A 27,041-nucleotide genomic window follows, 5' to 3' on the forward strand; every position below is an offset into this window, starting at 1 on the left:
AACATTTCTCAAAAAATGATGAGTTATTTCCCTTTCGATAAGTTTTTATAGTTATCTCCCTTAGATTGCTGAAAAATTTCCACTTGTTTTATACTGTCGTCGGCGTTATTATTATTATTATTATTATTATTATTATTATTATTATTGTTGTTGTTGTTGTTGTTGTTGTTGTTGTTGTTGTTGTTGTTGTTATAGTAGTAGTAGTAGTAGTAGTAGTAGTAGTAGTAGTAGTAGTAGTACCCGTGGCCCGTTGGGTCAGTACATGTTATACCTAGCTATGAAATCGTGTATACAGAATTAATGTATAAAAGTGCAAGTGACTATACAGAATTAATGTATAATAGGTACGTGCAAAATGAATGTCGATGCTCAAAACATTTTGACCTCTCCCTTTACTTAAAAATTCATCAAAAAAAAAAAAAATTTTAATGAAATTTTCAGTATTTATCAAAAAATGATCACGGTATATAATGAACCCGTTATTTTTACTTAAATCTTAGTGGAAATGTATTATTTTGTTTAAATAAAAATATCTTTACTAAATCTATGGTTTTCAATAGTAAAAAAATATGCATGAATTTATTTTTTCTTTTTTATGAAAATAAAGCATCATAAATTGTAACAATTAAAAATAATATTTAATTTGTACAGGAACATTAAGAAAAAAGCCCCGTATTAATGAATTCAATATAACTACGTATTAATGAATTCAATATAACTCGAAGAAAAATTAATTTATCGAACTACCAAAATTATCATTGAAATATGCATTGTTTATTTGTTAATGTTTTCATACAAAAAATTATAATTGCAAAAAATATTTCTACTTTTTTATTACAGGTTTCGCATAATTTTTATATGTACGATTCTAATATTTTCTTTGTTTGCATGAATGTGAAACTTTCGGCATAACATAATTTTTATATGCTCTTGAAAAATAAAACATTTTTTTTTTAATTTAACAGGAACATAGAACAATAATTAAATTAAAAGGTGGCAAAGATTGGGAAATTAAACGTCTATGAAACTTAGTGACGGATGAAATGGAGGTGGTGTGAAAAGTTGGTTTGGACGAATTATCTCTTCCAAAATCTATCCAAAAATCAGATAATCAATATGAAATTTACACCGATTATTCAGTGAAGAGCGAACTTTATAAAGGTGTAATTCTTTACATATTCGATATATGTGTGTGTGTGTGTGTGTGTGTGTGTGTGTGTGTGTGTGTGCGTGCGTGCGTGCGTGCGTGCGTGCGTGCGTGCGTGTGTGTGTGTGTGTGTGTGTGTGTGTGTGTGTGTGTGTGTGTGTGTGATATGCTACTGGTACCATGTAACCCAGTATTACCTGCCTCACGGTCGGGTCACCTGCGACTAAACGGGTTCCCCCACCAGACTTGTCTGGTGTGGAGGGTGGCTAGTCTCCCTGAAGGATTAAAAACAAGACGTTCCAAAGGGCGAATGAACCCTTTTTCGGGGTCAACGGCCAACTAGCATCTTGTGTGTTTGTGTGTATGCATGTGTGTTGGGGTGGAGAGGGCTCCCGTAAGCTGTGATGAAGGCAACCTTTCTAGGAGAAGCAAATCTCTGATTTTAAAAAACATAAAGCGGGAGACAAGTACCCGCATTAAGCTGGTCTGCAGTTTAACTTGTTGCTGGCTATTTTGCTCTTGCTTGTTGCTGGATCTCAACATTTTGAACCGAGAGAGAAACTTAGCTGTCGTACAAAGCTAAGACTCTGTAACACCATCTGTGTATAGATACTCCCTCAGGCATCTGTCTATTAAAATGGTCCTGTGGCGATGGAAGTCATTTTTGGGCTCATGGACTTTAAGTGTCTGAGGGAGTGGCACTCGTCTGACAAACGTTACAATCATCATCATGTATGTATATGTGTGTATGTGTGCATGTATATGTATATGTGCGTATGTATGGATGTATATGTGTGTGTATGTATCTATATATGTGTACGTATATATATATATGTGCGTGTGTGTGTATACATATGTATATATGCATATGTAAATGTATATATATATGTATATGCATATATATGTATGTATATGTATATGTGTATATACATATGTATATATGTATATGTATAGATGTATATATATGTGTGTGTATGTGTGTATATATATGCATATATATGTGTATATATATGTGTATATATATGTATATGTATATGTATACACATATGTATATATGTATATGTATATATATGTGTGTGCATATGTATATATATATATATATATATATATGTATGTATGTATGTATGTATGTATGTATGTATGTATGTATATGTATATGTGTATATGCATATAGATGTATATATTACCCTTAAAATAAAAACCCCAACCTGGACATATTTTCCTGTATGGAAGGGTGGTGGGGAATGAAGAAAAACATAAAAAAGATTTCAAAAAAAAACAACAGCAAGCCTTCAAATTCTGAGAATGAAAACCCGAATTTTGAATGTGTTTAATTTTTCACATTCTGTGTTTTGAATTGTGCAATTCGTTTAATGTTATAAATAATTATTATCTTTCAGATTAGAATAAGAAAAAATATTTTGGTTATTTTGACGAAACACACAACTTTAAAAAGTTTTAAATAAATTTTATGATTTTCTTTTATAAAATCCCAATGTATCAGAATGTTTTGGCGAATCGTTACCAAAAACAAACGAAAAAAAAACATAAACAACTGTGGAATTTTAAAATTTACAGAAATTGTTCCTGCAATTTATAGCTTCCGTGAAATTCCCTGGGGTATGGTAGCAGATACACGCTACAATGTTCTCATTAACACAACAATCTCATTTTTAAAAAACCGCTCAAAATCATAATATTATCGTCTGCCTGTTTGTTCACATTACGTGACTCATCAACCAATGAAATGAAATACGAATATTATTTTATTATTGGAATCGTTGAAGATGAGCAATTTGTATATTATTTATTTATTTATTTTTCGGACTATTGTTCTCAACTTAATAGATGTTGTTCTACGAAGTTTTGGCCAAGTATTCCTCTGTCCTTCGTCGAGTGGTTAACCGTGACGGGATAGGAATGCTGAGTCTGTTAACTGCATCCTCAATAATTACTGCCTTCTATAATTGCTGTCGTCTCATCACGTTTTGGCCAACTAATCTTCCGGTCGACTTTGAAACCGTTATCTTCAATAGATAGAGGCGCAGTGGATAGAAGCGTTGAATCTCTACGGTTCCAGGTGAGCATTGTCTGAAGATAGCAGTTTCAATTCTACCCAAAGCCATCTGTGAAGATGAGGATAACAGCCCGCAAGTAAATAAATAAATTAAAAATTTGGAAATTATAAAAGCAAACTAAAATGATATTACAACTAAAATATATAATAATTCCCACTTGTTTCCACAAATTTATAGTTGATGCAAAAAAAAACACATCAGAAAACAAAGCAGTTTTAGTTTAGTTTTTTTTTTTTTGTAACTGGTAAACGTTTCTATAGCTTTAAAAAGCTTGCAATTTAAGATGACATCGTCATAAAAATGGAATTATTTGAAATTATTTGGCATTCAGGTATTAATTTTGTAATATTTTTGCATATTCTTATAGCCAGTCATCTGATTGATTGATACATCAAAACTGGGAATCTTACAATAATCGTAATCGCCCGTGACTAGGGTATTGCTGCCACATTTGTCCAGGTGCACCAACCACAGATTTCTCACATTTCGACAGGCGTTTCTTATCTAACCCGACCCCCACACTGTCTGCTCAGCTCCAGATTCTGTCACATCACCGCAGTGTTGTATCTTTTTGTACTTGTTTTATAAGTACTTCAACAGAATGTGATTTTATGAACTTATAACATTTGTACACCTTCAAAGAAAATACTTCAGATCAACTCAACAGTAAAATTACACAATTTCACTGTAGAGTTCGTTGAATGCTGAATATTTATTTTCTACTCTTAATAGCTCCTTTTACTGGTTGCTTGTATTTGGAATTCTTTACCTGTTCCCGACCATACAAACATACAGACATTTAAAAGTAATGTGAACAAACATCTGGCTGCCTAGCTATATATATATATATATATATATATATATATATATATATATATATATATATATATATATATATATATATATATATATATACTTCAAAATAAAGTTATTTAACAATCAGTTGGTATGGAAACCTGTGATTATAAGATTTACAAAATATTACTGGCAGTGATATTCTATAAGTATTATCCCATCTAAATAATAATTGCTCGATGTACAAGATAGAGCAAATAAATTAAATCATAGTGATTCAATGAATTTAAAAAACCTTTTTTGAGGTGAAACGTTTGAGTTTCATATCAAAGATTGTTATTCTAAGCAAGACAAAGAATACTTTAGAGAGTGAACTTCAAAAAAGTTTTTTTTTTAAATCATTGAATATATATATATATATATATATATATATATATATATATATATATATATATATATATATATATATATATATATATATATATATCTTAAAAGACATTCAGTAGTGAGGCCCTATTTGGGGGCTGTGGAGAATGTTCATTTGCCTCTAAGTTACCATTGCTCACAGATCAACTTTGGCAGTGAGTGCTAATAGTTGTTAGGGCATCTGGTGCTACCAGATCATGCTGCCTGAAGATATTGGCGTCCTGACCAAGAATGCACTAAACATTGACGTTATTGTTTTTGTTTTTGTTTCCCCCTTTGCAAAACTCAATCATATTCCTATTAACTTACCTCTCCATGAGGGCATAGTTACACACAAAGTTGATTTTTTTAATGTGGGGAAAATCCAGCTTCCCAAAACGTGGCACCCTGGTAGGAACAAAATAAAAATTGTTTCGGTCATGAAGGATTTCTTCTCCACTGACTGAGGAAAATGTGAAGTGCAGCATCAGAACAGATACTACACTGTGATCTTAGCTCGACGGCCAACGAACTTAATCGGGTTATGCAACGGCAAAAACAAAAACAATTGCCTTTTATAAAAAAATCAAACTCTACAAATAAATATTTGAAAACCTAAAGAACTTGAAGCATAAATACCTTTTCCAAATAACTGGATTTGGCATTAAATAACCCGAAAAGGGTTGATATGCCGTAAAATAAAACACCCAAACGAGAAAGTTTAACCTTTCACATCCAAGAAATTAATCCACTACAGGAGAATGAGATCAGCTTGTAGTTAAAGCAATCTAAGGGAGGTAACTCTAACTATTTTCATCGCCCTTGCACGTTAATCCCATATTCAGTTGATAGGCACTTATGTCAACGACTCATCAAATCTAAGGGAGATAACCAGCATAGACATAGCAAAAATAAGCATATTTTGCAAGGTATAATTTGGGACGCTGAAATAATCAGTAGAACAATGTAAGAATATTTAATGGAAAGAGAGAGAGAGAGAGAGAGAGAGAGAGAGAGAGAGAGAGAGAGAGAGAGAGAGAGAAAATAAGGTTACACGAATACTATAACTGCAAGCGCCGGGTGAAGTTGAAGTTAGTACAGGAAATTTCAACAAAAAGAAAACAAGTTAATCAACGAACTTAAAATATAACAATATTATAGTTAAGTAACAAAAGAAACTTATTAATTAACATATACAAAACATCAATGAAACGATGTTAATTAATCAACAACAAAAATTAAATAAACTTGTTAATTAATGGAAATGAAAAGTATATCACATATTGCTCCCTGCTGGCAATAATTATACGGGGGAATACTTCTCCCTTTTCCGTTTTCCGCCAAAGAAACTCCATGAGATGATGGTGGAACATTTCAGTTCTCTTCCCCAACCATTTTCGGATGTGTCTCTTGGCATGACACCAAAAACCTTCAGTTAAAAATAAGAAATTTGTTTTTCTTTATTTTACTACATCGTAAAAACTAATGAAAAGCATATAAATTTCAATGCTAATTATTTTTAATGTATCTTCTTTAATAATTAAAAACAGCAATTTAGATGTTAATTAATGTCTAAATGTATCTTCATCTTACCTTCAATTGTCTGTGTGTGGATGCTGTCATCATCAGGATTGACGAAGTTAGTATCATGGATGATTGTGGCATGTTCATAGATGCCGTTTTCATACTCGTCTAAAGTATTATACGCAACCCAACCATCAGATCAGATTTTCGGCAAAATCCACGATCAAATTATTGGGAACAATATTTCTCTATCTCTCCTTTCTACAGTTGTTACATTACATTTATTGATTTTTCTTTCTGCTGCTTCAAAGACCCAGACTCCGTCTCTAAATCTACCTCTGTTGTATTTTCGTTTAAAGAAGTAGGATTCATCAATTTCTACTTCTTTTGGTGTGTTATCTAAAGTTAACCCTCCCAGCAATATTGGTTTGTTTAAAATATCCTGCTCACAAACTTCTAATAAATTGCTTCCAGTCTACGACATGGGATGCAATGCCGACTTCTTTCTCAATTGCAGTTTGCTTCATATCTATACTCCAACAAAAAATAGTCATAATTTTTCGCAGACGTTTTTTTTTTTTTTTCAAAAAACGACCCCTTTCGCGCGCTAACAACTGACCTACAGCTCCGGCATCCCAATACTATCCGTCTGATAGTTTACTTCTTTTAGTAAATGTTATAGGGATTTCACATGCTAAACAAGGGCTACAATTCCCTATCAATCCAATGGAAGCTGCAAACTGAATATCATCCTCTGTTATTTTTGGTAAAATTGAACTAAATGTCAAATTTAACTCACTTATTTCTCGTAGAGTGAAGACATGGTCCACTATACGTTCTTTAGAAACTCGGGGACGTCTTAAATTAGACATGCTATCTATTTTCAGAAATCTAAGCAATAAAAACAAATTAAATTCCTATAGTCAATTAAAAAGTTGTTTATTTTTTGTATAGCCAACAATCAAGAAGTTGTTGTCCAATTAGCCAATGAAAAATGCTTCCCTTGTTTAAAAAAAAAAAAACAAACAGAAAAACGAACTCGTGCAGAATTTTTTAACGTTATTTTTTATATACATTTGTACATAATATTGTGTGTACAGTAATCAAGGGGACAATATCGTAGGAATAGTTGGTATTGGAGATTTGATAAAGTGTCTTACTTAAGGGGGCGATTAATCAGGAATTTGTTTATGTTTGACTTGAAGACATCCAAGTTGTAGTCAGATGGGAAACAGGCAAACGGAAGAAAATTCCACAAGCGTGCGCTTCTCAGAAAGAAGCTTTGTTCATAGAATCTACGTTTTGATTTGGACACAGATAAAGAGTGAGGGAAATTGCTGACAGTGATTTTAGCTAGACGGGTGTTTATCGTGAAAGACTGGCGAGGAGGGACCAGAGATTGGAGCTCGGACGAGCACTTGCCATGGAAGTAACGATAAAACAAAGACAGGCTCGCAATGTCTCTTCTGTGGGAGAGAGGTTGAAGGGAAGAGAAAAGGGCATCCCCCACAAGCCACGAAGTCTATTTTGTACTCTGTCAAGGCAGGATAGGCTATTTTAGAAGCTCCAGCTCAGATGTGGCAGCAGTACTCCATCTTTTGACGTACTTGGCTTTTATACAAATAGAGAATTGTATCAGTAGTGAGATATCTTCTGGAGCGGTAAAAGGATCCCACCATTTTCCCAGCGGACCGGGCAACAGACTTGATATACATGTTCCATTTCAGATCAGGAGTAAAGGTCAACCCCAGAAGCTTGTCAAAACATGAATCCTCCCGAAAGCCAAGAGCCATCCATTTCAATTGATGCTAGATGGGGATCAGAGCGTTGACGACGTAAAGATAGGAGCTTGGTTTTAGATGCATTAAAAGTAACTAGCCACCTCTTCCCCACTGTACCACCACTCAAGATTAGAGGAGAGAGAATCAGAGAGAGCTTTGGCATTTACGGTCTTTGATGTGCTGCCATAGATGGTCGTGTTATCAGCATAGATGTCAACGAATGATTTAAGTATGTGTTTTGGGAGATTATTGATGTAGATCAGGAAGAAAGTTGGGTCCAGGATTGGCCCTGGGGGACTTCAGCATTAATACTGTGGGCCTCTGATTGCTGCCCATCAACAACTACTCTTATGAGCCTATCAGAGAGAAATTATTTAATTATTGAGAAAACATTTCCGGTTATACCGTAGCTGGAAATCTTGTGAAGTAGGCCCTTATGCCATACCTTATCGAAGGTCTTTGATATGTCAAGAGCAATTTCCCTAGAGAGAAAGCCTTTTTCGGGAGATTCACTAATCCTATGGGATATGATGTACGTATTTCATTTCAGGTCAGGAGTAAATGTCAGAGCTAGAAGTTTGTCAAAACATGGAGCCTCCCCAAGATGAGAGCCATTCATTTCAATTGATGCCAGATGGGGATCAGAGCGTTGATGATGTAAAGATAGAAGCTTGGTTTTAGATGCATTAAAAGTAACCAGCCACCACGTGCTCAAGATCAAAGGAGAGAGAATCGGAAAGCAGTTGGCCATTTAAGGCCTTTAAAGTGTTACCGTGGATGTTTTCGTGAAATGAAACGAATGATCTTAGGAAGTGATTTGGAAGATCATTGATGTAAATCAGGAAGAAAGTTGGGCCCAGGATGGATCCCTGACGGACTCCAGCATTATTACTGTGAGCTTCTGATTTCAGCCCATCAACCACTAATCTTATGAACCGGTCAGAGATAAATAATTTATTAATTGAGAAGACATTTCCAGCTATACCGTAACTGGAGATCTTGTGAAGTAGACCGTTATGCCATACCCTATCAAAGGTCTTTGATATGTCAAAAGCAGTTGCCTTAGAAAGGAAACTTCCGTCGAGGGATTCGATAATCCTAGATATAATTGCTAGCACATCTGCTGTGAATCTAGCAGAACAGAAATCATATTGCACTGAGGAGGTTGTTTTTGCTGAGGTGGTTGACTACTTCTCTAGTTAACACAGATTCCAGAAACTTACTCATGACGCACAGGAGACTTATTGTACTGAGAGGGAGATGACTGATAACCTGAATTTTTAAATACTGATAAGGTTTTCCAGGGTGTTGGGAAGTAATTCTCCTTAAGACAACGCTTAAACAGCTTTGTAAGTATGGTGGTTAGTTCCGGTTGAAGCTTTTTGGGCACTATAATAGGAATGCCGTCAGGGTCAGTTGCTTTACTGGAATCGAAGTTTTTAATTAGCTTGGCAACATCATGCACAGATATTTGTATGTCGCATAGTGTGTTTTCAGATGCAGGAGAAAATACGGCGGGGGGGCTGGATCACAATAGCTGCAAAGTTCTTGGAAAATAGTTTGGCTATTGATGATGTTTGGGATATAGCACAAGTTTCTGTTCGGGACCCTGTTTGTCATTTGCCAAAACTGGTGGGAACTAAGCCACTGCTCAGCTACTTTAGACTTGACGGACTGAGCATGCAACTCTCTCACATTCTTTATTACTTTTTTACAGTGATTACTTGCAATCCCTAAAGCGACTTTAGTCTCAGTACATCTGCTATGTTGAAAGCAACGAAAAAAATTATTTCTATGCGCAATGGCAACAGCACATTCTGGAAAGAACCATGGCTGGCTCTTATGTTTTTGCTGGATTTTTTAAAGGGTATGAAGCGGTCTATACCTACAATTGACCATCCTGTTAGGTCTGATACTACAGAGGACACTTTCTTTTTAAACATAGAATACAGAGGTAGATCTGATGCAAATGTACGGAAGCTATCTCAGTCAGCCTTAGAGTATCGGTATACAGTACGATAAAGAGGTACGTCTGGGGATTTATTACATTTTATTTTTATCTTAACTGAGACAACCGAGTGGTCGCAAAATCTCAGTGGAGAGAATGAACATAGCTCAGTGCAAGTTGTGCCAAAAGGGTCTAGGAGACTTGCATACTGACCGTCATGTCGGGCACACGGGTTGGTTCGTAAACAATCTGAGTGTGTGAACACGTTTAAGTTTAGAAGTGAGAGAATTAAATTCTGTTTATTTATTTGTTGCTGGTTTTTTTTTTTTTGTTGTTGTTGTTGTTGTTGTTGTTGTTACAATTTCTCAACTGTTAACTATTCTGCATTTTTATCAAACTACCAAACGAGATATCGTGTGTTTTTCTAAACTAATTTTTATGCAATTAATTTGCAATTGGCTTTAAAACAACAGACTAAAACCTGAGAGAAAGTGATGGCGGTCAGTGTTATTACGTTTTGTGTGAACTTTGAACCGTCGTTGTGATCTTATTACGACTATATACATCTTAGTTTTTTTTACAAGCTATTTCATTTTAAAATGGATAATCAGTTCAACCTACTATCATTCCCCAATTTATCAAGAGAGGATAGTAAATTGAAAAACTGAAATTGATGTGTGATCTATCTGGGGTGAGACGGCTCGGTTATGTTATCCATTTCCGCCTAAGTGGTTCAAATTTTACCAACACCCAAGCAAAAGAAAACTGATCAGCCCATATTAAGGAAGCCTTATTAATAGTCTCTGCCAATGACAGATTCAGTCTGAGTCACGTATGTTGTATCAGTGTGTATTTGGTGGATTTCCGGAAGTTATAAATTCTATTTGGAGGAATGCTGGATTGTGTGGTGGCGTGCATGTTTTTTTCTATACCCGTAAAAATGCTCCTATTGTCCTCCTATTTCCAAAAGAGCTGTTCGTCGGAGCTCAGGCATTGATGAAGGACGAAGTTGGAAAACCAGTTACTACTTCGTATAGTTTTCTCGAATTACTCAATAACTTATAGGCGTGTGCTCATTTTATTTTAAGTGCTATAGGGTTCTATCACATCGCGAGAGGTTGCATGGAGGGAGCACACTACCTACTTGCATTGCTAGCATCACAACAAGATCAGTCACTTGATTAGAGATTGTCTGAAGAACGAAGTGACGAGACATTAGCACCCGGCGTCTATGTAGATAACGAACCATGTTTGTTCTCCTCGACGTTCGAGATCTTAAGTTATCGGGTTTTAGTCAAAGCAGAATATGCGATAACCATTTCAATTAGGGAGGGGGTAACAATTGAGATGAAAACTTATGTTTCGTCAGTTTCCAGAGAGAAAATACATAATTCTAGATTTTTATAGCTGAAATGGATTTGCATGCACGAGTAACTAATTTAAATTGTGTACAAACCAACTGACTTTAAAAATGAAAAATTAAAAGTAGACGAGCAGTTCATTTTTTCCACAGCTCAGAGAAAACGTTGGTGTCAGATAGCACCTTCTATTATTATTATTATTACAGCAACAACAGCAGCAACGAAAGATTTACATACATATAGACGAGTGTGAAACATGTAACAGCGCTTGTGTCAAACAGGTCCTTAATGCAGGAGAGAGAACTAGGTTTCACTGTTTTATGGTTATCATCCTCTAGTATGAATTCGAAGATTCTGTTGTTGGCATTGGTTTCCCCGATATTTTTGTAACCAGAATTTTTTTCTAAAAAAGACATCGAGGGGACCACGAAGATTGCCAACGTCCTAAGTTAAAGCGAGTTTTATGGAACGGACTGGATTCAACTTGGCTAAAGGCCAAATCGAATTTCTTTTACAGGTCAAATTCTATATATCAAGTTTGTAGACCAAAAATTGACAGAAGTTTGGTGAAACTGTTCCTCACTAGCAGTGTCAGATGTCACCATTAAAAATGAGTGATAAAAATTTGAATGATTAGACTCACTATCTTTCGAAGCTTATAACTACTTGAAAAATGTAGTTTAACCCCTAATATTTTTTCAATAAAAGGAGCAAAGATAAAATTTTAAAATAATAAAAGTTTTAATACAAAAATATGCAATATTTTTTTTAATGGGTTTTCTTTAAAAAAAGTTTTCAAGAAATTCAACGAATTTTAACTTACTCCAAATATAATAAACATATATAAATTCCAAAAAATCACTTACCTATAAAAATTACTAATCAATGGGTATTTCCATTCTTCCTTTATAAGAATTTGTCCATATTTATATTTTATAATACATGTACTTTTTAAATAAAAGAATTTTTTAAGCAAGCATTCGAAAAGACCGCGATTTTAAATTCTAATCTCAAATGTTCACAGAGCGGATTAGTCTCCCTTTCTTCCAGTTGACAAATAGGGAGGCCTAATTATTTTTGACATGTGCCTTATCTCCCCTTTGTATTTCTGACATGTTTGCTGTCAACAACAAAGTTAGTCATATAGGTCACCGTACTTGAAAAATGATCACATTTCACTCATAAGTAAGTTTAACCAAACAAACCACTCGAAAAATTTTTTTTTTTTTTTATTCTCTTACATGAGTTTTTGATTTTAAATATTTTATTTCTTCTTTGTGCAATGAATTATTTTTAAATATCTAAAATAAAAAAAAAACATTGAATGAAATAGAAAAAAATTATTGTAAGTGTCCAATATTAACTGGACAATATTTTCAAATTGAGGTTCCACTTGGGGAGTGAATTTTAAAAAACGCTTGTCTAGAATATAATATTCGGTTTATTGGAAAGAGCATCAAATGTTACATTAAACATCGTAAAAATTGAACAAATAGAAAAATTTTGATAGATTTTTAAATTGAAAAAAAAATGAAAAAAACGTTAACTCGTAAAATTCAATTTATTTCATTACGTAAAAAAAATGGCTACAAAGTGCATGCGTGCGCTCATGCAAACACTTTTTTTTTCTAAAAAAAAAAATATTTCTATTATTTTTAAAAAAACTTTAATAGTTTATTTTGGAAGTATATCCCATAAATAAATTAAACAACCCACTTTAAAAAAGAGAAATTGCGCGTTTTTTACATTTTATTCGCAGTTTTGTGTTAAGGGTGTCAAAAATTCCCTAAAAATTCTGACACACCTAGTTGCTCGCACAGACAAGGTCACTTGAGAGAGAGAGACAGACAGACAGACAGGCAGACAGATACCAAGTGAAAATAATTTCAAGGGAAGTAATTCATACTTTGAGTTATTTCCCTTATACCGTTTGATGCCTTCTAAGATTGTTTAGTTAAGCAATCATTCATTTTTTTTTATCATTAGTATTATTATTATTATTTGAATTTAATATTTTATCTATCGATATATATAAATTAGCTGACATACTCGTTTCAGGGTAGATTCTGAAAAATTAAACAGACTTCGAATATTTAATGTAAAATAAAATATGAAAGCAGCTTCCTCATCGACCCGGAAACTCTTCTCGATGACGATTACCATTTCTGTTACGCTTGTGTTTATGACACATAAACACTAATGCGGCTCTACAAATGTGTTTATTCTAAGATCGCTTTACACGCCATGCTGTTCATAACTGAAATAACAAGCATTGATAAAGCTGACAGTAAACACCCTATCGAGTTTTCAGTAATTCTCGATCAGAGAAAAAAATAACACCACACTCTAAAACTAAACGAAAAGAAATTAAAGTGTTTCTCGGTACAATGAATGACTGATCTCCAAAACGTATAAACATTTCGACTCCTCTCACTTTTACAATTGATGCTTCCAAATACTCTAACCACTATATCAAATACTCTAACCACTATGCCACAGATCCTTGCGAACCCGTGGCATAGTGGTTACAGTACTTGAAATTGTAAAAGATATTCTCCTGAAGATTGAAAGTTCAATTCTCAGTGTGGGCGACCGAAAAAATACATTTGCGAATAACTTAGGACCTCTATTCAGTCATGGCTGACGGAACAAGAGCATACCACCCCCATGAAATAAAAAAATAATAAAAAAGGATTTCGTTCGAAATTCTAGAGTTCAACAAGAGATTACATCAACCGAAATGTTGTGAAAATGACACAGATGAATACAAAAAAATACGAAGGAAATGTTATCGAATGCAAATCATGAACACAAATCATACCTTGTTTCTTCAATGCTCTGAAACAGCAATCTCTGAGACAATGGATACTTTGTTCAAAATTGTCTCTAAGGTTTCGTTTCTTGATAGATGCCTCACTGTATGTTGGAAAGGATAGTAGATTCTCATTCTGGGATCAAAATTCACACGCAAAACAAAGGAACTAGATCCTGAGTTTGAAGAAGAAACATTTTATTAGGCTGATGATACTGTCTTCCTTTAGCTAGTAGCAGGGAGAAAGATTAGATGTGCAAATTAGTTAGTAGCAGGGAGAAAGATTAAATGTGCAAATTAGCTAGTAGCAGGGAGAAAGATTAAATGTGCAAATTAGCTAGTAGCAGGGAGAAAGATTAAATGTGCAAATTAGCTAGTAGCAGGGAGAAAGATTAGATGTGCAAATTAGGGGAAATGGAGATGACCTTGTATTTTATCTACCAATTCTCAAAAGGTTGGCCTTCGTGATTTGTGGAGAATCTATAATTGTGTGGCTAATAGTAGCAAGTTTGCTATTCCTCCGCTTCAGATCATTTCATTTTCTTAGAATAAGGCTGATCTCTTTGCTCGTCTTTTTAATGACAATTCTTCTATCGATTATAGATTAGCCTAGATTATCAATTAATTTCCCCTACTTTTAGCCTTGGTATTTTCAAAACTAAGGTCAAGAGGCATCTACTGACTTTGCTATAATCATCCTTACATTAAGTGACTTCACGTCTTGTCTGAAGAAATTTCCATAAAAATAAAAGCTATTTTTTTTTTATCGCATTTGACTGCGTCATGCTCCCACTCTTTGCACCTATCCTATCTCACGTGACATGATTTTCTCTAATGTTCTTACATGAGAATGCTTCCTCCAAACTTTTATTTCATGAGTTCAAATCACAAATAGCTGATGCACCTTAATGCTTAACAATCTCTAACTTATGAATATTAACGACTCGTGGGTGCCAGACATAAGATTTGCTTTTACTTATGAAAATGTTCCGAGTTTAAAAAGTTTAGAAAATGGTGTGAATAAATTTAGTCAGGTTGTCTGAATAACTTGCTGATCTGTATAAATCTTAATAGATAGGTTGAAAAAAATGTTGAAAAGAAAATGTTGAATACATGTCAGATTGTCGAAGGTTCGTTATGTAATTTTGACAGAAATTATTTCTCTACTTAAAATGCAGAAAGTGTTTCTAAAGGGTATTATTTGGAACACGTTCCGCTAAAAGGTGCATTAAATTTTTTAAATATATATATTTTATAAATAAATTTGGTGAATATTACAAAAAAAAAAAAAAAATACTGAAAAGGCGTATACCAGCTATGTGAGTGTGTTGTGTAGCTTTTACTTTTTTCACTGAAAACATTTTTCATTTCTAAGCCATCAAAACACATTCTCAATTATAACTTGTTTTACATGTTGGCATGCATTTGATGGCTTTAATTGATTCCCAAAGTAATCCGTCTTTGGGCAGGTTTTTTCGTTTTCATGACTTCCTTTCATTCTTTCATTCTGTGAATTGGCCATGCTACCTCAACTGTTCTACATTTACTAATCCAAGAACTACTCTCATCCATTCTTTTAATGTGACCAACTAAGTCCATCTTAAAACCCACATTACATCCTGATATTCTTATGTCATTTCTCTCCATGCAACGCATGTCTTCAACCCTCACTTGCCAGGTTTAATTTTCACAAATCACACTGCCTACACATGCCTGATAAACTCTTCCCTTGGTCAACAGTAGTTACATTCTGCTGGTTAGTAACAAAAGAACTTACATCATAGACTCCTAATTGTTGCAATCACACTAGCACTTGATCCACCTTGCACTCCAATAGTATCACCAATCTAACTTAACAACCTCAACCATTCAGATATACTTTCTCCACATCCGAGTTTTCATCCATTATCAAATACATATAAGCAAAAATATTAGCAAAATCTTTGAAATGCGATCAATGAAATGGATCAGCCAACAATGTAATACCTTTCAAATACTGCAGCAAATCTTTAAAGCTCAGCTTAAGCAAGGAAAGTGCAGTGAAGGAGATCAGAAGAGATTGAAAGATATTCTGAAAGATAACATTAAGACAAAATATGAACACTTGATGAGAACCAAACTGGAGACAAGCAATCTCGGAGGCAGATCACCAAGGGACATAGATCCTCAAAGCCATTCTTTGTGTGGTCGTCGAACAGAAAGGAAATAGAAAAAAATAGAACAATGCTGTAGTCAAATTACAAAGTGAAACAATTTGTCTTCATCGCAGAAAAAATATGCAACACTAATTTTGTTCCTAATGATACTCAAAAGAATAAATACTACAGAGAAAAACAAAACATTTTGTCGAAGACTATTCTTATAAAGAATATATTAGCTTTGTGGATGTCTTGTGTAGTTTGTGACTGTTAACTGGACGCATACACTGCACTTTAAATTAATGCTTACTTACCTGACAAAACTTGACTTCAAATAATAAACAAGTCTTATAACTCCTTTACATTCTTACTGCGTTTTTTTTTTTATAATCCACTTCTTGATATGGATATTAAACTTGCTTTAAAATATTTCATGCTTGCATGATCTGTTTCAGTATGTCGTTTGTATTAGATTGCAGCAATACTAAAATGGTTTGGGAAATTCAGAAATCTATTTTTTATAGATTGTTATAATTTCATTTTTTTTCAAAAAATTAAAATAAAATTTGAATTATCATTTTTCTCATTTTCAATATTTCATTGTTCAAAAATTAGGTTCACTAAGCAGTCAAAATGTCAAAATAGTGAACACAGAGGCAAATAATATGGAAGAAACCTGCAATGCTAAACTTGCTTGAAATCCATTTATGTTTAAATTGGGTTTTGTAAATATTTCCATGTTCTATATCCAACATTTTTTCTCTTGGATCCAGTATCTAAGCCATAAAAGCACAAGCATGTTAATTTGTACTGAAGGAATGAGAGTTATTCCCCTTAATTGACTTTTCTTTTTAGGTGTTTATTTAAGAACTAGCCTGGCGTTGCCTGGGTGTTTGAAGGTGAGTGTTGAGCAAGAAAAAAAAAAAGTGGTAGTAGGCAGGCAGGCTCGAACCCATACTGCGAAGGAGGAAAAGAATGTGAAAAAAAAAAATGTGACGTCTTTGCCATAGCGTCCATCACCATACCAGAAGTGGCAAAGGTTTAAATTAAGGCTAGTCAATCGAAAAGAGGGGATGACTTATGAAAATATCAGCAAAAAAAGCGACCCCTTTCTGTAGAAGGGTGCCAAGTTGAGGGTGAAGGAATTAATGTTTTTTAGCATTCGAAGGGTCGAGCTTTTAAACAATACCAATCTCGTGAAAATCCATCGCCTCTGTCAAATGTTTTAGACATACATGATGATGATTGTAACGTCTTGTCAGACGAGTGCCACTCCCTCAGACATTTAAAATCCATGAGCCCAAATACCTGAGGGAGTATCTATACAAAGATGATGTTACAGAGTCTTAGCTTTGTACGACAGCTAAGTCTCTCTCTCGGTTCAAAATGTTGAGATCCAGCAACAAGCAAGAGCAAGATAGCAAGTAACAAATTAAACTGCAGACCAGCTTAATGCGGGTAATGGTCTTCCGCTTTATGGTTTTTTAAATCAGAGATTTGCTTCTCCTAGAAAGGTTGCCTTCATCACGGCTTACGGGAGCCCTCTCCACCCCAATACACATATACACACACACAAATATACATGGTGCTAGTTGGCCGTTGACCCAGAAAAAGAGTTCATTCGCCATACATACATACATTCAAACAGACAGGTGAGATTTATATTATAGATGACTTGATAACAAACTGACAAACCAGATTAAATAATCTTAAATAAAAAAAATAACAGCATAACAATAACAAATGAAAGTTGATTTGTCACTTAAAAAACTATTTCGGTTCCACTTTGAAAATCCGGTGAACATTATATTTTTAGCATGTCACTGTGATTGTAAAAGTTTTTTATTATGAACCTTGCATGAAAGTAAACAAAGGAAAAACAAATGAATTCAGTAAATGTTTTAATGCATTGTAATTAAAATACATTTGATATATTACACAAGTTTGACATCAAAATAATACATATTCTGTTATGTATAAATATTGTGTATGATAAACAAATAATATATCGTGTATTTAAAACAAAAATAAATCTATGAAGTCTGAAAAATGCATGGGAAGCTTTAAAAAAAAAAAAAAAAAAAATGTAAAATGATCAAAATTTTTAGAAAAATGGAAAAAAAAACAAAATAGAAGTAAAACAAAGCTGTGAATATTTCTTTCTTAAAATAAAAATTCATAACTTTGTTAAAATATTTGTTTGACATTTCAAAATAGATCAAACAATTTCTATTTTTATGGGAAATATCCTATCATGAAAAATGTGTCGCTTATTTAAATCAATAATATTTTGAAATACTGTTTTATATGGTAGAAAGCAAAGATCCAAATACAGCTATTTGTATGCCTAATTTGCATAACGTTTTTTTCATAGTTTATCACAAATTAATGCACGGTCTGATTTGTAATTTTATTGTCATATATATATATATATATATATATATAAAAACATACACACATATTCAATAATTTTGCCAATATTAACAGTAAATGAAGTGATTTAATGAAAACAAAACTTATAAAAACCTTTCTTAAAATATGTAGAAAATCTTTCAAGAGACGTAATTGAAAACTTAGTTTTTAAAATTATAATAGATTTATATTAGAGATATGTGACGCAATTATAGTGGTAGATAGCAGATAGTTTTATTGTTAGTTTAAAATAAGACACTTTTCTCATATTGGTATGATTGCAAAGAAATAGATATTTCACCATTATAGAAAAAAATATTTAAAGCATTGTAGCACAAAATTTCTTTTTCTATTTGACTTATTGAGCAGTCATTAGTGACTTAAAAACAAAAAGAAAGTTGTTCAAGCAAAAGCAAGTTTAATATTTAGCAAATTGAATGAAATCCAAGAAATAATCTAAGTATGAATGATCAATTATTCTTCAAGTGGACGTCTCGCTCCTTTATTGGCCAGTTTATCGGCTGCTTCATTTCCTGGAATTCCACAGTGAGCATCAACATGGACCTGAAAAAAACAAATTGGAATTTTTTTTTAATTTTGTGTTATTAATTTAAGACTCAATAACATGCAACCACACACACTAACAAGAATTACGTATTCTTTCAATCTACGCGTTTAGTGTAGAAAGATGCTATTCCAAATGCAAGCTTGAAAAACCAAAAAAAAAAATGCAACTTGAACTTGAGACAAAAGGCAATCACAAATTATTATTACATTAAAAAGTTAAAAACATGGCACTGAATGTAAAAATTCAGGATTATTGTCACAATCTATACAAATTTTCATAATTCTTAATGATTTAGTTGTTTTTTTAATGTTAAGATTCATTTAAAAATAAGACCAAAAAAATATAGAATTAGAAAATCTTCAGTGATACAAGTACACATTTGAAAATATTAGAAATAGTAAATTTAGGTAAAAAAAAAAATTAATTTTGATTGCAGACAAATAAAAATGTTTGCTTTTTTAAATAATAACAAAAGGTGTCAAATTTCTTTAATTTAAAACTCGCTTTCTCCTCATCTGTGCAAATTTTGTTTTTATTATTATATTCTGTTGCCATTATCACCACTCCTTTGTAAAAGAAAAAGTCAAAAAGAACTGTTTCTCTGCATTTTAAAATGGTTGGTTTTTTAGGTCCACGGAAAGGCACTTTAAATGATTAAATTCACTTTTAATATACAAAATGTTGGAATTTTATTTCAATCAAATCTTTTCAGTTCAAAGAAAAGCCAACAATTATCACCTGCAATTTTTAAGGAAAGTGAAAAAAACGAAGGAACAAAAAGGAAAAAAAAGAAATAACTGATTTCAACCAAATAATAGAAATATGTTGACAGTGACCAAATCTTTTTTATTCTCTTTAAATTATAAAGGATTAGTGACGAAAAACAACCACACTCATGCAATTTAAAAAAAAAAAAAATTACCCATTTAATATTGATGTCCTCCATCAAACCATCTAATTCTTGCAATTCTTCTTTGTTGGTAACTTCTTCTCCATCAGATTTCACCCAGCCTTTCTTTTTCCAGCCAGGCATCCATTTGGTAACACCTACATTTTAATACAATATATAAATGCTCATCATACTGTGAAAATGATAGACATCACTCTAAACTTTCAACCTCAAGAAAAGCGAGTCATTGCTCAAAACAACAATAAGGCTGGCTGGGATTCCATTAGAGATCACATCAGAGATGCTTCATGGGGAAATATCTTTTCTCTTCCTGTGGAACAGTGTGTGAAGGAGACCACTGTATGGTTCAAAGCAACAATTGAAGCACATATTCCCAGACGGAAGTTCTATAGCAAACCCCACCCTTCCCAATGGTTTACTTCTAGTTGTGCAGTTGCCATTGCTCAGAGGCAACATGCATATCGCAGATTTATCGGACATAAGTCCAGTACAAACGGACAAAAGTTTATAGAAGTTAAAAATAATTGTAAGAAAGTAGCGACAGCCAAGAGAGAATATACCGAAATCACCAGAAAACACATTGAAGGAACTTGTGATTTCTGGAAAATCTACAACAGTGTAATAAATAATGGGCAATCAACAATTCCCCATTACCCAACAATCATGAGGTTGCTTGCACGGCAACTGAGAAAGCTAACATGCTTGCCCATTAGTTTGCCTCAAACTCTACTTTGGACCCAGCAAATCACTCCCTCCTAGATTTTCCTTTGCGAACAGAAATTACACAAGATGATCTGAAAATCACCCCTTCTCAAAAACATGATATCATAATAATCTAGACACCTCAAAAGCATGTGGACCTGATCTCATCCCGGCTGTACAATTAAAAAAAATGTTCCACTGAGGTTGCTCCAGTTCTCTCCAAACTCTTCAACAAATGCCTTAACGAATTATGCTTTCCTGGCTGCTGGAAAACTGCTTCTGTCATACCAGTTTACAAGAATTCTGGCGAAAGAACTGACCCATTAAATTATCGCCCCATTAGCCACTTCTCTCTTCTTGCCAAAAGTCCATAATTTTTTTTTTTTTTTTTTTTTTTTTTTTTACAAAGGCATCACCACATTATCAAGGCCCAGAGGCCACTCAAGGATAAGGGTTAAAGAGTGTACAGTAGAAATTGGTCAATATAGTAATCATTAGTAATGAAAATTTGGTAAATTTAATAACTTATATGGAACGGCTCATCAAGAACTTATTTACTTTAGACTTGAACACAACCATATTGTAGTCAGCCGGAAAGCAGGAAAACGGAAGACAATTCCACAGGCGTGCAGTTCTAAGAAAGAAGCTTTGTTCATGGAATCTACGTTTAGATAATCAATCAAACTCTAATCCACCACCTTACAGTTGCTAAACTTCTTTCCGGTCATCAATATGGATTTAGGCAAGCCCGTTTTACTGCAGATATTCTAACTAATCTCTGAAGTATATACCATGCACTGGATAAGGAGGGGAGGGGAAGGTAGTAACCCTAGATATATCTAAAGCTTTAGACAGGGTATGGCACGATGGTCTTCTCATGAAAATCAGTTCCTATGGTATTACTGGACGAATACTTAACATAATTAAATCCTTCTTAAATAAGAGAAGAATCCAGGTTTTCATCAATAGTCGCACGCCTAAAAAATATTTAATAAATGCAGGTGTACCTCAGGAGTAGATTCTTGGACCTTCACTATTCCTGATATTCATAAATGACTTCCCTGATAAAATAGTCTGAGATGGGTATATTTGCTGAGGACACCACACTCTATAACAAGCACAAGAGGAAAACAAATGAACACATACACAAGGCAATGGTGGAAACTCTAGATGAAGACCTCCAGTCTGCAGTGGAATGGGGTTAAAAATGGATGTTAACGTTAAATGCTGCCAAGACTAAGCTCGTTTCTTTAATAATTACAAGAGACCTTCTCAACCACCAATAGCTATGGCTAAAGATACATTACTTGAAAGTACTTCATTCAAACTCCTCGGTTTAACATTCACAGGGAACACGAGTTGGAACAGATACATCGAGAGCATTGCCAAGAAGGTGGGCTCTCTCTACAATACTAAAAAGTTATTTACACCTGAAAGTATCTTGTACCTCTACAAGGCTACCATTCGCCCATGTATGGATATTGTTATCACATTTGGGCTGGTGCATCTGCTACTAGTCTCTCACTCCTGGATAGGGTTCAAAAGAGAGTTGCCAACCTGATAAGTCCTAAACCATCATCTAAGCTTCAGCCTCTGTCCCATCAACGAAATGTTGCATCCCTCTGCCTCTTTTACAAGTATTTTAATGGTGGATGCTTTGATGAACTGCAAGCCCTCGTACCTGTCGTGTAAATACCCTCGACAAACTCGACAAGCAGTAAAGTCCCACCCCCTACACAATAGAGATCCCTAGATGTAAGAAAGCCTTCTACTCTAATAATTTTTTTCCCCAAAACTGCTAGACTTTGCAATTCCCTTCCGGGTTCCTGTTTCCCCAACTGTACTGGCATGCAGAAGTTCAAGTGTAATGTGAACAGATATCTTGCTGCTCAACCTCCTACATAATATCCTGCAACTTATATTCATGATAGTAGCCCCTACATGAAAGTGGCACTGTACCTTGTCTGGGTTGAAAATGTAATTTTTTTTTTTTTTTAAATGCTAAAAATAAACAAATATCCAATTTTCTTGAATGGTAATTAATATGATATCTGAACAATATAGGGAGATGTGTGAAGAACAGAAAACTGATGTGATTACGTCAAGAAAATGAAAGAGCTCAGTTCACAAGGCAAAAAAAAAGTGATAAAGATGGATTTGAGAGAAAGAGAGATAAATAAAAACCTGACTTGAGAGATTAATTTTGAAGTTAATTTTTAAAAGCTGTTCCACTCATGCTATCTTGTAAAACAGATATAAAACTAATGATGTTGCTATTGATATGTGTATGGCATGCTTTTCAAGCCTTATGTCGTTTCACAGCTGACTGAACTTTCCCACATAAGCCAGTTACGTCCAAGGATGGAGTACTGTTGCCACATCTGGGCAGGAGCTGCTAGAAAGGACCTATCCTGCCTTGATAGAGTTCAAAATAGACTTTGTAGCCTCGTAGGGGATGTCCTTTTCTCTTCCCTGCAATCTCTTTCTCACAGAAGAGATGTTGCAAGTTTGCTTTATCATTATTTTCATGGAAAGTGCTTGACTGAGCTCCAATCTATGACGCCCCCCCCTTCGCCAAACTTTCACAAGAAACACTCGTCTAGCAGAAAACACTATCAATAATTTCCCCCACTCTTTATCTGTGCCTAAACCTAAACGTAGATTCCATGAACAAAGCTTCTTTCTTAGAACTGCACGCCTGTGGAATTGTCTTTCATTTTCCTGCTTTCCAGCTGACTACAATATGGTTGTCTTCAAGTGTAACGTAAGCAAGTTTTTGATGAGCCGTTCCATATAAGTTAACGAATTCACTGAATTTCCATTACTAACGATTACTTTATTGTCCAATTGTCTACAGTACATGCTTTAACCTTTATCCTAGAGTGGCCTCTTGGCTTTGTAAAAAATAAGCCCGATTTAGTTGAAAGCACCAAAGTTCAGTTTCTTTTATTTGTATAGCAGTTAAAGAAGATGGGTGTGTGACAATGTCGACTTTAGCTTGTTAGCTAAAGTCGACATTGGAAGACTTCATAATAAGAACTCTCAACAAAATCGACAAACAGGATTCAAATCTGTTCCTTTTAGACAGCCAGAATTCAAAAAATGCTTTTATTTATTTTTTCCAGTAGAAAACTCAAAGTGATATTGTTATCTCCCTTTGAGAGTAACTTCCCTTGACCAAGAATTTGAGCAAGTTATAGTATACTCTTTCATCATTAACACTAAAAATAAAATTATAGATGAAACTTTTGTACAATTGATTAATGCTTTGAAAACTAAAACTGCTGGATTTCAAAACCGTTCAATTGACCTTGATCATTATCTGGATCTTTATTAAGTTAGGTATACGTACATATTTCTAAGTACACGATTTATTTCTAAAATAAGTAAGCAATCTTTTAAGAATTTTAGCATACATCTGCTAGATTTAAAGGATATAAATGTGGGCTATATTTAGTTAACTTCGATGAATTTAGTTTGATGAAAAAAAGAAGATAAAGGAGGAACGGATTGCAGATCCGTTATGAAAATTCAGATAATTCTGATTTTTATGAACTCAAACATCAATAAATATTCTCTAAATTTCAGTTTCTTTCAAGTTTTTTAAAAAGGTTTTAAGCAGTATAATATTGGAACAATCTCTTATTTGAAAATTCAAATATTTCAGATTAACACTGAATTTGATCCATAGTTATTTTCAAATAACTGATTATTTTTTATTAGTTTTGTAAATGCAGTTATCTCCCTTGTATTTCTAATATATTCTACAACACCTGTGCCAACAAACACCGATGAACTCACATTTCTTTATTATTTCTAATTTTGATAATCTCTGCCCTTTAATTATTGCTCTCTATTATTGTATTGATCTGTAGACTTGGCCAACTAAAGAGGCCATTTTAATAAATTATTTTTTTCAAATGTAAAAGGAATTAAACAATGAAAATTTAGAAAAATCATTTGTTTTGCTTAAAAAAAAAAAAAAAAAAAAAATGTTCATGAGCAAAACTTGAATTTAAGAAAAATACCCATTAACTAAATATTTAGTTCCTTAGTGTTATTTAACACTATATTCCTTTCAAATAAAGGATTTGGTTAGAGACAAACATTATCTGTTATACTAAATGTGAATTGATCAATATACTTCCCTATATACTTTAATACAAAGTACATGCTAAAATATATCTTAATCCTAGGATTGAGTTGTTTAAAACTGTAACTGTAATTTATAATTAACAAAAAAAAGGTCAATCATCTCTTTTCCTTAGCCTTTTCTGCATTTCTCTCAGTATATATTCATTCAACTTTAATGTTTTAAATGTCTCTGAGCATTTACAAAAAGAGTGGCTTTTTATAAAGTGACCATATAACTTACGTGTACACACCAATAATACAAATTTGATGATAAAATAATAAACTTCTTTACTTTTATATAATAAGAATAATAAAGAACAATAATACTTTTGAATAAGCATAATATGGGAGGAAAGTGACTTATTTTTAGTTATGCAACAAGAATGTCACAGTTTATGTTAGAAATCAAAGTAGAATAGTGATTGTGACCCAACGGGTCAGCGATATACATAATTATTTAAATATGTGTTGCAAATTTATTTGTTTAGATTTTGGATGAACATGCATTTGTTTAGCATTTCAAAAACGCAAATTGAACTTCCATATTTTTTTTTTTTTTTAGTTTTTAACTGTTTTTTTAAGGGAGAATTTTTCATTAAAGAAAAAAAAGTTGCATAAATTCATAATGGGGAACATTTAATTAAATGCTAATTATTTACAAAATGACTAAGCAGAGAAAATCGGTTATGATCAACCAAATGTAAAGTTATTTTAAATTTTAAATCCCAGCTTGCAAACATCTTTAAAATATTTCAAATAAAGTTATTTTTACATGGAATTAAATTTAAAACATGCACACATTTAAACAAATAAAAACTTCATCTTGAATAAATTGAAGCATATATGTATATATGATATGTATGTTTAAATATACATGAAAAAATACTTACAGTTGATAAGAAACATACTATCCGTATGAATTATTAAGTTTTCAATATTCTTCTTGATTGCTTGTTCCACAGCTTTAATAACAGCCTTTACAAAAAAAAAAAAAAATGTAAATAAAAAAGTTTGTAAATCAAGATATTAAATGAAAAAAAAAATGGATTACAAGAGTTTTACAATCATTAAAATAAATTTTATCAATTCAACAATTTTGAATTTTGCTGATGTCAGTTTTCTCTATCACTTTAAAGACTTTCTCACACCTGAGGCTATTTTCTATCTCTACAAATCTGTTATCAGACCATGCATGGAATACTGTTTTTATATTTGAGCTAGCGAATCTGTCCCATTTGAAGGTTTTTGATAATCTACAACCACTTTTGCAGATGTGATGTTGTTAGTCTTTTCTATAAATACTATTACGTGTTATTTAGCCTTATCTAGTTCCCAGATTCTTTTGCTTCAGCTCATATGATTTGTTAATCTGGTGGCCTCAATCAATTCAGTCTTGACACCTCGTTATAATACAGCTATTCTAGTAACTGTTTTTTCAGAAAATTACTGGCTTGTGGGACTCTTCCTATTGACTTAACCATCCTACCTATAACCTTGGTCTGTTCAAGACTTGGGTCAAAAGGCATCCGTTTTTTTTGATAATTATCTTTTCTTATTAGCACCTTACATCAATTGGCTTTACACCTTGTCTGGAGAAATTTCCAACTCTTAATTTAAATGTAGTTCTTTGTGTCAATAAAAAATATTGATTATATTTGAGAAAAAAAAAAACGAATGAAATATTTAGACTTTGTAAAATGAATACATAGCTTCTTGCAAGGATTCATTTCTGAATAAGTTAATTATTTTTTAAATAATGTTCTGAAGAAGCCATTACTTTGTGAAAGTTTAGAGAAAAGATATTGATAAAATAATGTCTGTGAAAGATCAGATATCAATTGTTAGTTTTCTTTTTCTTTAACTAATAAGTCACAGTTTGTTAAGGACCACCTCATTTACATAATCGTAATAGGCATTTGGTTTATGTACTAAAAGAAAATATTGATGCCCAAGTCTGACCTACTATCAAACGGTATTGTAATCAATAGTGAGAAAGAACCACCAATATCAGAAAAACATTCTTACCAAGTCTTTTATCAAATTATTTTCTATTTCATGGCATATCAACCCTTTTGGGGAGTTATTTAATGCTAGAACAGAATATATTTTTTAAACAAAAACTGATATTTTCATGCAATAAAAATAAAGATGTTAGATGAAATTAGATTGAAATTCAGATTACAAATTCCCAATCTTATACTTTTTCTTTATGTTTTCAATGGAATCTCCCAGGGAAGGCATTTCACTTTTTTTTCTTTTTTTTTCAACATTTCCATTCTTTAACACAGATTTGTATAACTTCCAGTGAGTTCAAATTATTTTTAAT

At 33.1% G+C, this 27,041-nt stretch overlaps 1 protein-coding gene across 3 annotated transcripts in view; it reads right to left on the bottom strand.

The window, feature by feature from the left end:
* Positions 1 to 18,802: 18,802 nt before the first annotated feature.
* LOC145267107 (ribonuclease H1-like) overlaps positions 18,803 to 27,041 on the bottom strand; it is an 80,251-nt gene continuing 72,012 nt past the window's right edge. For 2 of the 3 annotated variants that reach the window (XM_080123127.1, XM_080123126.1), the window contains 3 exons: positions 25,606 to 25,690; positions 19,892 to 20,016; positions 18,803 to 18,965 (listed from right to left, as the gene is read on the bottom strand). In XM_080123127.1, coding sequence (XP_079979253.1) covers positions 18,876 to 18,965; positions 19,892 to 20,016; positions 25,606 to 25,690 — 300 coding nt within the window. In that variant the 3' untranslated portion in view covers positions 18,803 to 18,875. Of the gene's footprint in view, positions 18,966 to 19,891; positions 20,017 to 25,605; positions 25,691 to 27,041 lie in introns of those variants that run through there. The other variant, XM_080123128.1, reaches the window with a different exon arrangement.

This window comes from Euprymna scolopes, chromosome 42 (genome assembly GCF_053919585.1).
Source record: "Euprymna scolopes isolate OS-2025 chromosome 42, ASM5391958v1, whole genome shotgun sequence".
Classification (NCBI taxonomy): Eukaryota; Metazoa; Mollusca; class Cephalopoda; order Sepiida; family Sepiolidae; genus Euprymna; species Euprymna scolopes.